Source organism: Monomorium pharaonis, chromosome 6 (assembly GCF_013373865.1).
Source record: "Monomorium pharaonis isolate MP-MQ-018 chromosome 6, ASM1337386v2, whole genome shotgun sequence".
In the NCBI taxonomy this organism is placed as follows: Eukaryota; Metazoa; Arthropoda; class Insecta; order Hymenoptera; family Formicidae; genus Monomorium; species Monomorium pharaonis.
The window spans coordinates 6,693,456-6,708,847 of record NC_050472.1 but is presented as its reverse complement, the minus strand read 5'-3'; the positions used below and the strand labels follow the sequence as shown (position 1 = coordinate 6,708,847).

The window sequence follows — 15,392 nt, the reverse complement described above, 5'->3', positions numbered from 1 at the left end:
TCGAGGCGAAATGTGCAACTAATTCCGAGCACTGCTTGAGACAGTAGGCCGTGCTATGACTCGAGCGGCTCGAGCCCTTCCTTCGGCGCGCAAGGCGCGCTCTCATTCGCATAAATTAAAAAATTTATATCTTGATTATTGATAGACCTAACCAAGACTATATTGGATTTTTATGTTCATCTCGATCTCGTCTATCTTTCCATGAAGTATTGCACACCAGATTTGGGACACCCTGTATACAAAGGTATAATGTATAGATGTGGAATAAAGATCTTCAATGTGGAGTTCCATGAGTTTGCTAATTGTAAGCCTAAATGACTATTCAAGTTAATCATCTCTGTAAGTAGTTCATAATGTTATTTTAAATTTTAAAATATCAAATGGCGCCACCTTGTACAACCTATTACAATATTTCGCAAACACACAGTTTGCCGACAAGCAGAAATGGAATTTGCTTCATCGACTGTCGATATACAGACTTTAAGAATTAATCAATAAAATTTTATCAAATACTTACACACATCCATATAAACTAATATTTTCCTTCATTAATTTATTCATTCGTTCACTAATTTACGTAATACATAAATATATATTTTTTTTTAATTTAGCTTATAAAAAATTACACACATTGGCAAAACGTTTTGCTATAAAAAGAAAATTTAAATAAAAATAATAAAAAATAAATTGCTATTTATTGCAGTTTAAATTAAATTTTCTCAACACTTAAGTTACAAATAAAATGTCCTTACTAATTTGTTTAATTAAATAAATAAACTCTCTGCCTGATGTGAGTATCTGTATAATTTAATATACGCATAATTTACTTATAACCATCTTTTCAAATATGTAAAAAATTATGCACATAATATAAAATTATTACTTCTGGAAGTATGTGCGACATAGTTGCTGCCGTTCTTAAAACGCATGACACGAAGCCAAATGTATATAGGACGGTTCGGATCCAAATTTAGATCAGTATGGTAGAATACTATCAAACACGCAACTTCGAATGCAATTTCTCTGTTAACTTTTTCTTCTTTATCACTTCGTTGAAATTTCAAAAATTCTATGTAACAAAGATTATAGTTTATTCCACTTAAAAATCCATTACATCAAAATGATGAAGAAATACAGTTACTGAAGCACGCAAACAACGAGGTAAACTGATAAAATTTTTTATATATTTTTTTTCGATAATATAGAATAATATAAAATTTAATTCTAATTTTAATCAACTTTATCTGTTAAAATTTATAATTATAAACAATTTTAAATAAATCAAGATTATATAATTTCCGACAGTCCTAAATTAGAATTATGGAATAAAGTTAAAGTTAGGAAATAGTTATAAATCTTTGTTATTTGACATTGATAAAGTATTATGTATACAAACAAAGAAAAAATACATATGTAGATAATGACTAAAACTTAAAATAAATTAAAGAAATGAAAAATTAGTCTACGCCACCTAAAAAAAAAAAAATTATCTGCGTACATTAAATAATCAAAAAATAGTTTATTCTACGTATATTTTTCTAGCTCTTACACATTAATTTTTACAATATTACAAAATAAACCCGTACAGGCTTTAATGTTCAAATATTTGCATATATACAAATATTTGAACATTGCATTGTAATATAATTATATTTTAATTAATATACGCGGCATATCTCGTATAAAGTACGTTCATAGTGTTTTGTAGATTTTACATTAAAATGGATTCACGACAACGTTGGTTATCGATTGCATTAGTTTTGTTAGTACTGACTACACGGATTCATGGCCATCCCCGACCTATCAAAATTGGTAAGTACATAATCATCTTTAAAATATAATAAATTTTAGAAGACATTGTTATATATTATCATTGTCATAAGTTAAAATTAAACAATAATCACACACATACACACACACAAATCTGTACATTTATCAATAATGTTTTTATGACAAATTATTACGTCATTAAAAAAATAGTATATAAATACAAAATAAAGTGACAAAATTATATTATTATTATATAAAATTTACCAATAGAAATAAAAAAATATAAGTAAATATGTAACAGTATAATTTTAGAATTACAGTTTATTCAACAATAATAAATTTTAATGACACCATTGTATGTTCATAAAGTCACGCAAGAGAAATATTTTTAACGATGCGCTTGTTACTTAATATTGATCCGATACGCGTAACACACAGTGTAAATTCATTCGTAGTCACTAACCAGTATTAATAATTATTCAAGTACATATATTAAATAATTAATCACAAATTGTAAATATCAAGTTATTTGCGATTATATATTAATCTTTTTATTTTAGCTAATTATTAAGCATTTTAAATACAAATTCGTTCGTTGAGAATTAAGCACATATGTATATGAAATTTCTCATTATGATTACATGTCATGTTTCATGTTTATTATAGAAAAAATAATAATTTATATAATATACATAATATATAATTAATAATTTATTTAAAATGCCTAATTTTTATTTTTAAAACTCTTTAAAATTAGTTTTATATTTATTGTAATCATATACATGTTTTTTAATCCTTTTACTATTTTTTAAACTAATTTTAACACAAGTTAATTAATCTAACGCAATGTCAGATTTTTTAATTAATATTTTTTATAATTATTTTTTAGGAGCAATTTTTCATAAAGGCGATGAAGATCTTGAATCTACATTTCTAAGAGCAATCTCTGATACAAGATATGAAAATCTTGTACCCGCATTTGAGCTTTTACCTGCTATTAAATACGTCGATATTAATACTGACAGTTTTAAAACTGCCATAGTTAGTGAGTATGCAAATAAAAAAGGCAAATCGTTTAAAATAATGATTGTGTCATAATATTGACAAATTTGTTTTCTAATAATTTTAAATATACAGTGTTTTCCTACATATCACTTATGTTAATTCAACCCCAACAATAAAATTTTAAAATTTTTTAAAGTTTTGTAATTATAAAATATCAGCAAGAAATAAAATCATCATGTATTCAAATAAGATTGTAATAAAAAAAGGATAAAGACATTATTTGTTTAGGATAATAAAATACATACGTGCAAATTATGAGAAATAAATTTATGAAAATTTTACGCTGCATATTTATTTTAATTTTAAATTGATTTAGTTGTTTAAGATTATATTTTTTATACAGCTTGTGAACTTCTTGAGGAAGGTGTGGCAGCCATTTTTGGGCCTAAAAGCCGACATACTCGTGGTATAGTTGCAAGCATTGCTGCACGATTTGATATACCACATATTGAGTATGTTTGGCGGGAAGACAAAGAATTAAAAGACGAAAACATGAACGAAACCTTAAAGACACCAATGACCATAAACGTGTTTCCTGCCAGCGAGCAACTTAGCCAGGTTAGTCATTACATAAAAGAAGCATTTTACAACAAAAAATCAGTTTCTTAAATACATATACATATAACATAAAAGTTCAAGTAGTAAAATTTTGAAAACAAATTTTTTATAGCGCAAGTAATAATTTAATTTACTTGTTTATTTGCAATTTCTAAATGCACACACATTTGATTGATTTGAACATAAACACAATTAAAATTTAAATAAAAGACAAATAATTATAGCAAATTTTAGCATAGTATATTTTGTGTACTGTAATTTATATATACATTTTCTCTAGTTCTTCGAAACTGCGTGCCATTACTTTCGATTTTAAAATGCAGTTCTCAAAATTAAATCAAAATGTCACAATATAAAAATGATAATCAATCAATAATATTAATGCTAACAAGCATGTATTATAATCTATTATAATAAAAAATATTGTAAAGAATTTGTTGCCAAAAATATCTCAATATTCTGCAATTTTTAAAAGTTAAATCAATTTTGATATTGCAGTTAAAAATAGAGCTATTTTTTGCAAAATTGTTACAGGCTATCGCCGACATTGTTGAAAACATCATCAGTACAATGAGATGGCACAACTTTGTAGTAATTTATGAAAATGATGATGGACTGTCACGTCTTCAAAAGACTTTGACACTAAAAGGAGATAGAGATAATCCGGTTACACATATGGCACGACAATTGGAAGGATCAGATTACCGCCCAATGCTCAAAGAGATACAACATTTGGGATTGTACAATGTAATTATTGATGTTGAACCAAAAAATATCATGAAAGTTCTTTATGATGCAAAAAAAGTCAAACTGCTATCAGACTATTCTTACTTCGTCATTACATATTTGGTATGTCACTTGTTTAATCCTGATAAAATAGTCATCTTGAACACATATTTCACAGATATAAATAGATTGTTGTTTAAAGATACTAAAATTTTAATAACTACTATTGAATATCCAAAAAAATTAAACAAATAAAGCAAAATGTTATATATTATTATTAAAACAAATAACATGATCAATTTCTAAAATCAGTTTTCCATTGATATCACAGGATTCATCCAAACTACCTATTCTTGAGCTGCGAAATCTAAGTACCGTCAATATCACCGGGCTTAGCTTGAGAGAGAAGATAGAGGACGAGTACGGAACTGATTTGGTATTTAATTGAAAATTTTTTAATTATCAGCAGTAGAGAAAAGTTTTTAATTGGCAAGCACAATATTGGTTATAATATAATTGCAAAAGTTGATCATTATCTCATCGCATATTTAAGTATTACTCTTACATCAAACCGAATTAAACAAACAAACGCGAACAAACACAAATAAAATCGTTTCAATTATAGCAAACAATGCTGTCCAGAAAAATATTACAATAAAAAACAAATATTACTTCTACCATTAAGATAAAAAAGTATTAATGTTTTGACATTTTATACTAAATTACATGTTTGATATTAAAAATAAAAAAATCGAATTAAATGCTTAAATTGATTAGTCTAACTATTCGCAATTTTAATATAGCTAAACGGGACTGATTTAACAGTCCTTTATGACGCAGTATTTCTGCTATATAAAGCCATGGAAACCTTGAATGCGAGAAATATTGATGATGAAAATATATCTATTGATCCTGTACCACTTTCTTGTACCAAAAGTATTAAAAAGTATCAAGCAGGACCTGATATTATCAGCATTATGAGAGAGGTAAACATTTATCCCCTTTATCTTACAATTAGATAATAAAAATAGCAATTTGATTTAAGCCTTAAAACACACAGAATGGTTAATTTGATTGAGAACCAATAAAAATTGATAGAAAGTTTCTTACCTAAAAACTTTGTATGCACTTATAAACAAAACTATGATTCGTATTCATAATCGATTCTATTTCAGGATTATTTTATATGTCTTCTAGATACTAATAGGGCTCTGTAATTGATTGATCTTGAAGACAGTGCTTAGACGATCTTAAATATTTAAAAAAAAAACGATGCATGCGTGTGTGTAAATAATCGTCTATATATCCAAAATTATTTGACACAACGCTAAATTAAATCTATTGGATGTAATTAATATAACAAATTTTAACGCGAATGTTTATTATGTAAATATATATCTTAGTCAAATATATCTTAAGTATTATTTTTTAATACCAATTATACTAATTATTTATTTTTAACAAAATACAGAAGAAAATTTTTGTTTTCACAGATTTCGAACACAGGAAAAATAACGGGCGCTATGGAGATTGATGAATATGGTCGTCGACAAGATTTCAATATATATGTTCTAAGCTTTCAACATTTTGGTCCGTCACCAACGGGAATTTGGAACTCTAACGGCCTGCAACCTTTAAGCACTGAAAAAGAGCAAGACAGTTTTTATTCCGAAACTATGAAAAACAGGAAATTTAAGATTAGTCTTAAAACAGTTCGTATCACTATTTAACACATTAATTAACTATTACATAATTTAACTATTAAACTATTACATTGCAAATCAAAGTGTATAAAAAATTCTTCATTTATTTGTTACATGATTTAATTTTTCATACAAAAATAATGGCAAAATATTAACACAATTTGCTATTATATTTATGAAAACAATTACATGATAACTTTTTTCTCAATTCAAACTCATAATAAATTACTTAAATATTTATGAAGGCATATGATAACTTTATCCAATTCAGGGTGCTCCGTATGTGATGGAAGTGTTCGGTGAAATACGCGGACAGTTAATCGGTCAAAAATATTACGAAGGATACTGTATTGATTTAATCGAGGAGATCGCAAAACAGGCAGATTTCGAATATGAATTCGAAATCGTGCCCGACGGACAACACGGAAAATATGATGAAAAAAAAAAATCCTGGAACGGTCTAATCAAACGCGTTATGGACAAGGTATAATTAATCTATGCTAAATAGTAACTAATGACTTAATAAATAAATTAAGTAAAAGTTAATCTAACTTTTAATTTAATTATAAACAAGTTAATTTTTAACTTTAACTTAGTTAATGTATAAAACGTTAATGTATAAAACACACATTAACGTTAACTTTTTAATTTTTTCTAAATTAAAATGATTTTTATCTCTGAACGTTATTTTATATTTATAAAGTTAAAATAAAATTAAAATTTTAAAATTAAAATAAAATTTTAATTTTAAATATGCGTTTGTAAACACTCTACATAAACGGAAATTTATTCTAAATTTATTTCCATCATCTTTCTTCATCAACTAATATAGAAAAATCTTTTTATAAAAATATATTAACAAAAATATGTAAAGCAATTAAGTCTCCAATAAATTTATACAAATTAATAATTCTAAAAAGCATAAAAATCCATCTTTGATTAAAAATCTGCAATCTACTAAAAATCAATTATGTATTTATTATTTTTAATTTATCAAATTCTACTTATCATAAAAATAAATAAAAATACATCTATTCAATTTTTTTCCCATAATCTGTTATTTATTTTTTCTTAAAAATTATTTTTGCAGGAAGTCGATTTTGCTATATGTGACTTAACAATAACATATGAACGAAAAACTGCTGTAGATTTCAGCCTACCATTCATGAATCTCGGTAACAATAAATCTTAAAAATATTATATTTTTAGTCAAAAATTTTAGAAGACAAAAAAATAATTTTAGGAGACAAAAAAATAATTATATATACTGATTGTATTTTGTATTATATATTAATTTATAATATTCTAATATGTTTATTAAGGAATCAGTATTGTTTACGTAAAACCGGAAGACAAACCAGTTGACCGATTTTCCTTTTTGAAACCATTTAGTAGACAAGTTTGGATTTACATGGCTACCGCTTACCTCGCCGTATCGATAATGTTATTTCTTCAGGCAAGGTAAGATTTTTTAAACAACATGTAACTACAATTTTAATAAAAATATATAAACGCAATAAAAAGATTATTCTATTATCCTGCAAATTAATGCTAAAATGCTTAGTAATAAAGAAAATAATTGCCGAAAATAATTTCGGAAATTTTTAATTCTATCTGTAAAGAATGGCACCTGGTGAGTGGGACAATCCGCATCCATGCAATGCCGAACCTGACGAACTTGAAAACAATTTTAATTTAAAAAATTCCTTATGGCTCACTATTGGTTCTCTTATGCAACAAGGTTCAGATATACTGCCAAAGTAAGTTTTACTATTTTGTGCTGTTATTATTAACAAATTTTATTAACATTTTAAATATTAAAAGAATAATATTTCTTATATTTTTTAACCAAGAATTATTTTAATGTCATTCTAATTCATTTCTATCAACGTAAATTAACTTTAATTTACTTGTTCTATTTCCATCTTATTCTATTTCCAAAAATTAGAAAAAAATAAAAACTAATTTAAACCAAAATTAAAAGTAATTTACGTTGATAATAGAGAGGTCTAAATACGTGTATAATATTTATGTTATTTTCAGTTAATTTATGATTCCCAGTAATTATTTCAACTAGCGTAATTTTAAATATATTTTATGTATTTTAAATATGCAGTAATATTTTTCTTGCAAGTGACTTCCAAGTAGAACGTATCTACTTTACTATTAACTAATTATCAGATATAATCAGATTCGATACTCTTTCTACGTTCTAAACTAATATATAAAATTCTATAAAATAATAAAAACATTTTCAGAGCTCCTTCTATTCGAATGCTCACCAGCATGTGGTGGTTTTTCACCTTGATCATGATTAGTTCGTATACAGCGAATCTCGCCGCTTTTCTCACTGTGGGCAAAATGGATGCGCCTATTAATAATGTTGAAGATCTCGCGAAACAAACAAAAATCAAATACGGCGCAATGGAAGGTGGTTCGACAGTAACATTTTTTAAAGTATATTAGCAGTTTATTTATAAAACATTTATTCGTTAAATAAATATCTATAGGCATAATTCAATATTGTTTAATCTAATCTCAGAATTCAAATTACTCGACGTATAAAAAAATGTATGCTATGATGCAAGAGTGGAGATCGGAAGTATATACCCGAAGTAATACCGAAGGTGAGTAATTCCAAAATCAAACATGCACATGTAAAAAAAAACATAAAAAGTTTATCTAAAAAGAAAAACGTTACACACATTAAGTATTTGAAAAAAAATAAAATCTTTCCTCTTCGAGTTCTATTCCTCAAATATACTGACTCGCTACGTAATGTGGTTCCAGGTATTGAACGAGTTATCAACGGTAAACGACTATATGCCTTTCTAATGGAATCTACAACCATTGAATACGAAATGGAACGCAGGTGCGAAATAATGAAAATTGGCGGACTCATCGACAACAAAGGCTATGGCATCGCTATGCCGCGCAGTAATAATATTAGGATTCATATATGAGTATCTAATATATTTATCCATTTCTTTATCTTTATATAAACCGTTTTTCCTGTATCTTTCGCAGATTCTCCATACAGAACAAAGATTAACAATGCGATCCTGGCGCTATCAGAAAAAGGCAGGTTGTTGGAATTAAAACAAAAATGGTGGGTAAAAAAGGGTGGAGGATTGTGCGCAAAGGATGAAGCGGATAAAAATGCTGCTTCAGCTGGGGAATTAGGGTTACCAAGTGTCAGTGGTGTGTTCCTCGTTTTAATGATGGGTTGCGGCGCTTCGCTCATTATTGCAATTTGCGAATTTTTATGGAATATACGCAAAGTTGCTGTGAGAGAGAAGGTAAATCTTTTATTTTACCTCGTTTATCTTTTTTAACTTTATAATAAATATTATAAATAAAATTAATTAATTTGGTTTCTTCTAACAAACAAAATTGTTCATAGAAAATATCAACGTAATATAAAAATTTTAATTTTCTTTTTTTGAAATCGTGGATTAAACGACAAAAACAATGTATAACACGTATATTTTAATACTCTTTCTTATTTATACCTTATTTAAATGTAATATGCCAGTTACATATCATTACTGCGATATACTTAAGACAAATTTAATTACTGCTTTTCGAACAGATCACGCCACGGGAAGCGCTAATTGCAGAGTTGAAATTCGCCGTGAACATTTTCGCAATAACGAAACCAGTTAAAATGTCCAAGAGCGGCAACAACAGTGCAAGCTCCACGGAGAGACTTGACAGAGCTGCATCCACGGCTCGATCTGTCGCTGGCTCTTTCCTACGTCTCGATATGCTTGATAAATTCGATAAAGACCACAACGGCGACAATGATCGTAAGATTAATTAATTACTGTCAAGGAAATTGAAATAAACTATAAAAAGTTTTAAAATGATACAAAATATAAAATTGCACGAGAACACTTGTACCATGAATTGTAAAACTAAGCGATAATAAATGTATAAACATTAGATTATGAATTTATTTTATTGACAGAACTATTGGGAAAAAAATTTTCATTTATCCGTAAATTATTAAAAGTAATCTGAATTTTATTATTGCAAATAATATTTGCAGAACAATTATTGTTTTCCACGTTTCGTAGCATTAAAAAAAAAATTTGTCAGAAGTGGGATTCGAACCCACGCCCACAGAAGTGGACTGCGACCTGAACGCAGCGCCTTAGACCGCTCGGCCATCCTGACTTGGGGATCGACTTGGTAAAAAGTGTAGAAGTATACTGTTAGAATTCTAATTATAGAATATCTTTTTAAAATTGTAATGAATTATTATTGCGGCACATTTTTAATATGTAAAAACAATTGATAGATAAATATACACGTATACGTAAAATATTTGTTAACGGAATTAAAAATTTTCTCACAAACTTGGAGCAACAATTATAAATAAAATATAATAAATCACTAACAATTTAATTGTGCTGTATAATAATAATTTACTACAAATGTTGACAAATATTTTGCAAATGCAAGAAGAAATTAATATCAAAATATTTTCAAGAAATTCTTTACAATTTGCGTGCGTGGTATCGACAAACAGGAATGGCGTTTAGGAGGAAAATCGCTTCACCGACTGCAGATACAAAGTCTTTCGTCGAGTCGGTCAAAAGAAAATCTTACTGAAGACGCCAGCTTGGGAGAATCAACGAGGAAAGCTTATCCCGCGATATATCGACTTTCACTTCCGCATGTGAAGGCTGACATACCCCACGTGCGTTCCGCATCGTTAGCACGTAACACTTCTACTAACATATGACCGATTTGCTAAACATTCTCTTCCATTTGCACTGACTTAGAACACTATAAATAATTATGAAGCTTTTTGTAATTATTTTCTCTGTAGAATTGATTATGTCAGACCTAAGCTTCTATCTAGATCGCACGTAAATATGCGTGACAACACTTAACGAGTCGATTTTTACATACGTATCGAATCAAAATCGAAATAAAATTCTATCAAACCTTCAAGACGTAAGTGCTTAGCAAAAGCTAAATTAGTTTTGTAATTTTTCAGATAAATAATTTATTTTCCGATACTTAGGCGGTTTAATTAAGCATGACACGTGGCTATCGTTCTTAAAAGGGGAGTTGTCGACCTTGTAATCAATAAATATGTATGTTTATCTAAATATAGCGTGATACCCTCCAAAGGCCATTTATTTTAGATTTGTCGTAGATTCTGTTTGATATATAGTGCTCCTCCTATTCGCAGCTATCCAAAATTACGGCCGTCATATATTTCGCAAGCCTTTATTTACAACGTTATTATTACTTTGCCCAAGAAACATTAAATATATGTGTCGCTAAGAAAACTCCTTTTCATGAAAACATGGTCCTTTCTTTCTTTGAAGAAATTCTTTTGAAAAAAGATCATATAGCAACGCTGTTATTTCTCATGTACATTTTAATGCCAATGTTTTTTTTTTTTTGTTACCTATATCATTTTTAATATATAAATATAATCCATATAATCGATAATAAGGATAGCTAGAAGAATGTTATAGACCAAAAGATTAGTTTGATAAATGGTAAACAGAGAGAGATAAGGAGAAAATTTGTAGAACAAGAATTATGTAATATTATGATACCGTGATAATAAAGTAGATAGTAAATAGTCTAGTCGTTAATGGACTGTTAAGTAGGTTGAAAAATAAGAGAAGATGATTGAGGACCGAGTTTAAATTTTAAATAGTAAGTTCAAAGAACAGATGAATGCGTTTTATATTGTAAAGTTTCATTTATTGTAAACCAAGTCTCTTTCTGGCATGCAAGCTGAAGCAAACAAGTTCTTTTTCTGCAATCTTCCGCAACCGTTCGGAAAGTTAAAGTTAACGGGCCGACGTTTCCAAATCACCATGTAATCTTAATGATAACCACTGGTTATAAAGTGCCGAGGGCATTGGTGTTGTGCGAACTCGAAAGCGAAAGATTCAACGCCGGCACACGTAATACGAATACTTTCGCGACGCATCGAAAACAAGAGCAAAGATTCGAAACCGATCTCCCGCTTCCTGGCCAAGGACTGGTTCGGAACCGCGCGTGCACGCGGTCGATTCACGTAGAAAGCTCGGTTGCATAAGCCACAACCGGATCTCCACCAGACGTTGTTTCCGAGAAAGGCGAAGGAGATGAGAACGGTACAGAGCACGATGATGAAGAGGAACGGTTTGGGAAATTTGGGAGAAACTTTGAAAACTATCGGTGACCGAGAACGCGTAATGGACACCGCACCGCGGTGAGAGTCACTGAAAGTTGTTTGTAACAAATTTACGTGCATTGACCTTATGTAAACATTAAATAAAAGTGAAAACGCTGCATACGATTCGATTACTCAATTTTCGCCGAAGATCCGGGATTCGCTTGGTATATACCCATGTGCTATTATTACTTCCTTCTTACTTGAGTATTCTCGTAATATATTTAACGAAATAGGAAACGTTCGCTATAAGTTTACGGAATTAGAGAGATATTAAGTAACATGTGCGGCACGACACGTAATAAAAGGCATTAAAAGTATTTTCGAATCTCATTTTCCCGTCTGCATACGTCGGGATAATATTTTCTGTAAAAACTCTCTTGGCGCATTATTGCGAAACGTTGTTAGGTCATTGCATTTTCCGAGAACCGAGTTGCTTACTATAATAAGAGATAGTTGACGAGGGTAGATCCCTCTCTCTGAATTGGAAAAACGACCGGAAGAACATCCGTTTATGCGAAAATCGATTTGTCAAGTGCCGTCATGCATTTTTACGCATCGCTGGATCCGAGACAAGGACCTAGATCCTCGATAACTCCCGTCGCTATACAATACGGAAAGATAAAAAGTATAAATGTACAGGGAAAGCTCGTGGAGAGCCGGGGTTCTGCGGTTAATCTCTCTGGTATATATCTCAATTTGTAGCGCAATAAAAATTCTGTATGTGCAAACAAAAATAGAGGCGATTACGAAGTTTCAACCTTCTATATTAAACAAAAAAAAAAAGGAAAACCTCCGAATGCCACGTCGTCCATATACAAAAGTGACATCTCCGTCGTCGTTGTCCTCGTCGCCGTATTGTCGTTGTGACGTGTCGTCGTCAGTGAGAAAAAGCTTACACTTGCTTTCGGACAGAAGACTCATATTTCTCCTGTTTACAGCCGAGTAAGCCAAATGCCTCTCAGGAGGAAAATTCCCTCCGAAAACTCCCTCTCGGGTCCCCTCCTCTTTTCACCGTTTTCCAGGCCATGCTATCTGGAAGAATGTCCGCCTCGTCGATTTCCGCCCTCACTCGACACGATCTCTTATTCGCTGCCAATCTCAACCGAGATCAATCATCCCATATCACCTCTGCTTACTTTATTATTTCAGGCGACACAGAAACCGACCCTCCCTGTGAGCCGCGGATAAGCGCGAACCTATCGCTGATAAGACTGTTGAATCTTTTTATCTTCGTAAAATTGAAAAGGGATTTTCTGAATTTCCACATTTACTTGTATATTTATGAATAAAATCACTTGGCTTATCAAATATATATTGCTTGTTATTAAACTCAATAATAAATGATTTGGGCTTTGGTGCATAGTACGTGTCTAATAACGAAAATCACTGTTATTACATCTACTCGCTGGAAATAAATATACACGTACGACTCTCAAAATGTAATAAGCAATTAGTATTATTAATACCATTAATAATACTATTGAATCATTATTGGAATAATTATAATGGAACCATTCAAATGCAATAGGTCCTCTATACAATAGGTTAACGAGCGAGAACGGATATTTGCATTGTAACGTAAATGGCTTTTAAGCCACCGCATGCCTCAGAAATGAAATCCATATGATCCTTTTACTAATTATCATTCATCCGATTTACATATTTACATAACAAGAATAGTCTGGCATAAACATTTTCTGAAAGAGACACTTGTATTATATAGTTCTGTCAACTAGAACGTATTATAATAAAATACATTAATTAAAACTTTAGTGCTTTTGAGCGTTTGTTTTGATAAATAATAGATGAGAATAATTATATTTTGTTTTTGACTTAATTTCTCACTTAATTTAATAAAAAATCAGTATCATATATAACATAAAACATAAAATATTGTTAAATTGCATTTTTTTACAAAAAAAATAAAACATTCTTATAAATCAGTAGTAAATTTTTTAATCTACTTTTTCATAAAATTATTATTCTTTGTATTCATATTTTATAATATATAATTTTTTAAATACATGACTATAACACATAATATTGATACACAGAGCTATTTTAAAATACTTGTGTGTTTTTTAGTGTAAGCATCATAAATATATTTGAGTATTTATAAACGTAATTTATTTCGTAATATTTATGTAATGTTTAGTTTTGAAATTGTATGGTTATTTTTTATGTAGCATTTCATAAATGCTATTGCTATATAAAAATAAAGTAAACCGATTTTTAATATAAATTTTGCAGACTAGTAATAATATTTATTATTAATAATTTTATATAAATTTTATTAGAGCGTAAAGAAATACTAATACTACTTCAGATCTTATAAGACATATATGTGAAATTACATTGATTATACTCAAATTATAATTTGGAATTAATTACTTGCGTAAATTTCTTTTTAGTCTACTTAAAATATACATTTTTAACATTAAATTTCAAAATATTTTTTTAAATATATACATGTATATATCCATTTTTAACTTATTTAAAATATGCATTTAAAAAATGTATTTTTCAGTCTTGCATTAAAAAAATTTATTTTAATTATGTATTTAACACTCTGTATCTTTATAGTATAAATCATTGCTTAGATTTTTTTTAAACAAGCTAATCTTTATTTTATACATTTTTAATATGAAACAGTATTGCATCCCTCATATTTTTTATTCTCACATATAACGTCTGCTCTATAAATAAAAGTTGTTACACGCTGTACATACAGAACAATCAAAATTTTTGTAAAAAAATTTATCATTTATATTAGCAATCTCTAAACGTAATGTTTCATAGTAATTCGTCACATTATTGCAATTATATAAAGCCGTCCTTTGTCATTACCGCGAACAGTCGATTAATAATCAGAAATGGAGCGTATCTGAAAATATGGATGAACTCTTCCGAGAAATTACGACGACATTACGAGTATAAAATATTGCTTTCGTTTGAAATTTGATTACAAATTCAAAGAATTATCTTAAATATTTCTCTCTATATATTTTAATAAAATATAATATAAAATAATATATTATACATATACATACTAGCGAGAAAATAATTAACATTCAAGAATTTTATTATAATATATTAATTGATTATTCTAGTTAAAAAAATATATTTTTAACTATATTAAATTAAGTAAAATGTTTCTCATAAATTTTTGCTAAAATAATGCCACAATTTAATTATTTAGAAATCATAAATATATTATTCATTTTCTATAAAATGTATTTTTAAATTTCAATATCTTACTTTTTAGTTTTGTTATAAAAAATTTTAATTTTTTATAACAAAACTAAATTTGTGTTAACATACTTCATACACAGTTTGTACAACACACAGCTTTGCTAAGAAAACAAATTTTCTACTTA

General features: G+C 28.6%; 2 protein-coding genes and 1 non-coding gene across 7 annotated transcripts in view; 1 reads left to right on the top strand and 2 right to left on the bottom strand.

Moving 5' to 3' along the window:
* LOC118646403 overlaps positions 1 to 15,392 on the bottom strand; it is a 133,366-nt gene that overhangs the window by 39,658 nt on the left and 78,316 nt on the right. The gene's annotated exons all lie outside the window — the stretch shown is intronic.
* Positions 176 to 9,767, top strand: LOC105839116 (glutamate receptor ionotropic, kainate 2). Of its 4 annotated transcripts, none has more exons than XM_036289184.1 (17): positions 176 to 339; positions 1,699 to 1,812; positions 2,660 to 2,815; positions 3,179 to 3,393; positions 3,928 to 4,242; positions 4,451 to 4,555; positions 4,923 to 5,105; positions 5,613 to 5,831; positions 6,094 to 6,306; positions 6,913 to 6,997; positions 7,145 to 7,283; positions 7,445 to 7,582; positions 8,081 to 8,279; positions 8,365 to 8,449; positions 8,613 to 8,759; positions 8,850 to 9,121; positions 9,415 to 9,767. In XM_036289184.1, the coding sequence occupies exons 1-17, from the start codon at positions 315 to 317 to the stop codon at positions 9,643 to 9,645; spliced, it is 2,841 nt and encodes a 946-aa protein (XP_036145077.1). In that variant the 5' UTR covers positions 176 to 314; the 3' UTR covers positions 9,646 to 9,767. The 4 variants fall into 4 exon arrangements, with proteins under 4 accessions (XP_036145077.1, XP_036145078.1, XP_012540634.1 ...); XM_036289185.1 differs by having other exon boundaries at positions 1,709 to 1,812; positions 9,415 to 9,645; XM_012685180.3 differs by lacking the exon at positions 176 to 339 and adding an exon at positions 703 to 1,161 and having other exon boundaries at positions 1,709 to 1,812; positions 9,415 to 9,645.
* On the bottom strand, positions 9,918 to 10,001 carry Trnal-cag. The gene has a single exon. It is a non-coding gene; the product is annotated as a tRNA-Leu (tRNA).

Excerpts from the sequence above, each read along its gene's own strand:
- LOC105839116 (XM_036289184.1), top strand. The coding sequence starts at position 315 with ATGACTATTCAAGTTAATCATCTCT. Across the intron at positions 340-1,698 it reads TATTCAAGTTAATCATCTCT|TGTTTTGTAGATTTTACATT; the intron begins GTAAGTAGTTCA and ends GTACGTTCATAG. Across the intron at positions 3,394-3,927 it reads CCAGCGAGCAACTTAGCCAG|GCTATCGCCGACATTGTTGA; the intron begins GTTAGTCATTAC and ends AAATTGTTACAG.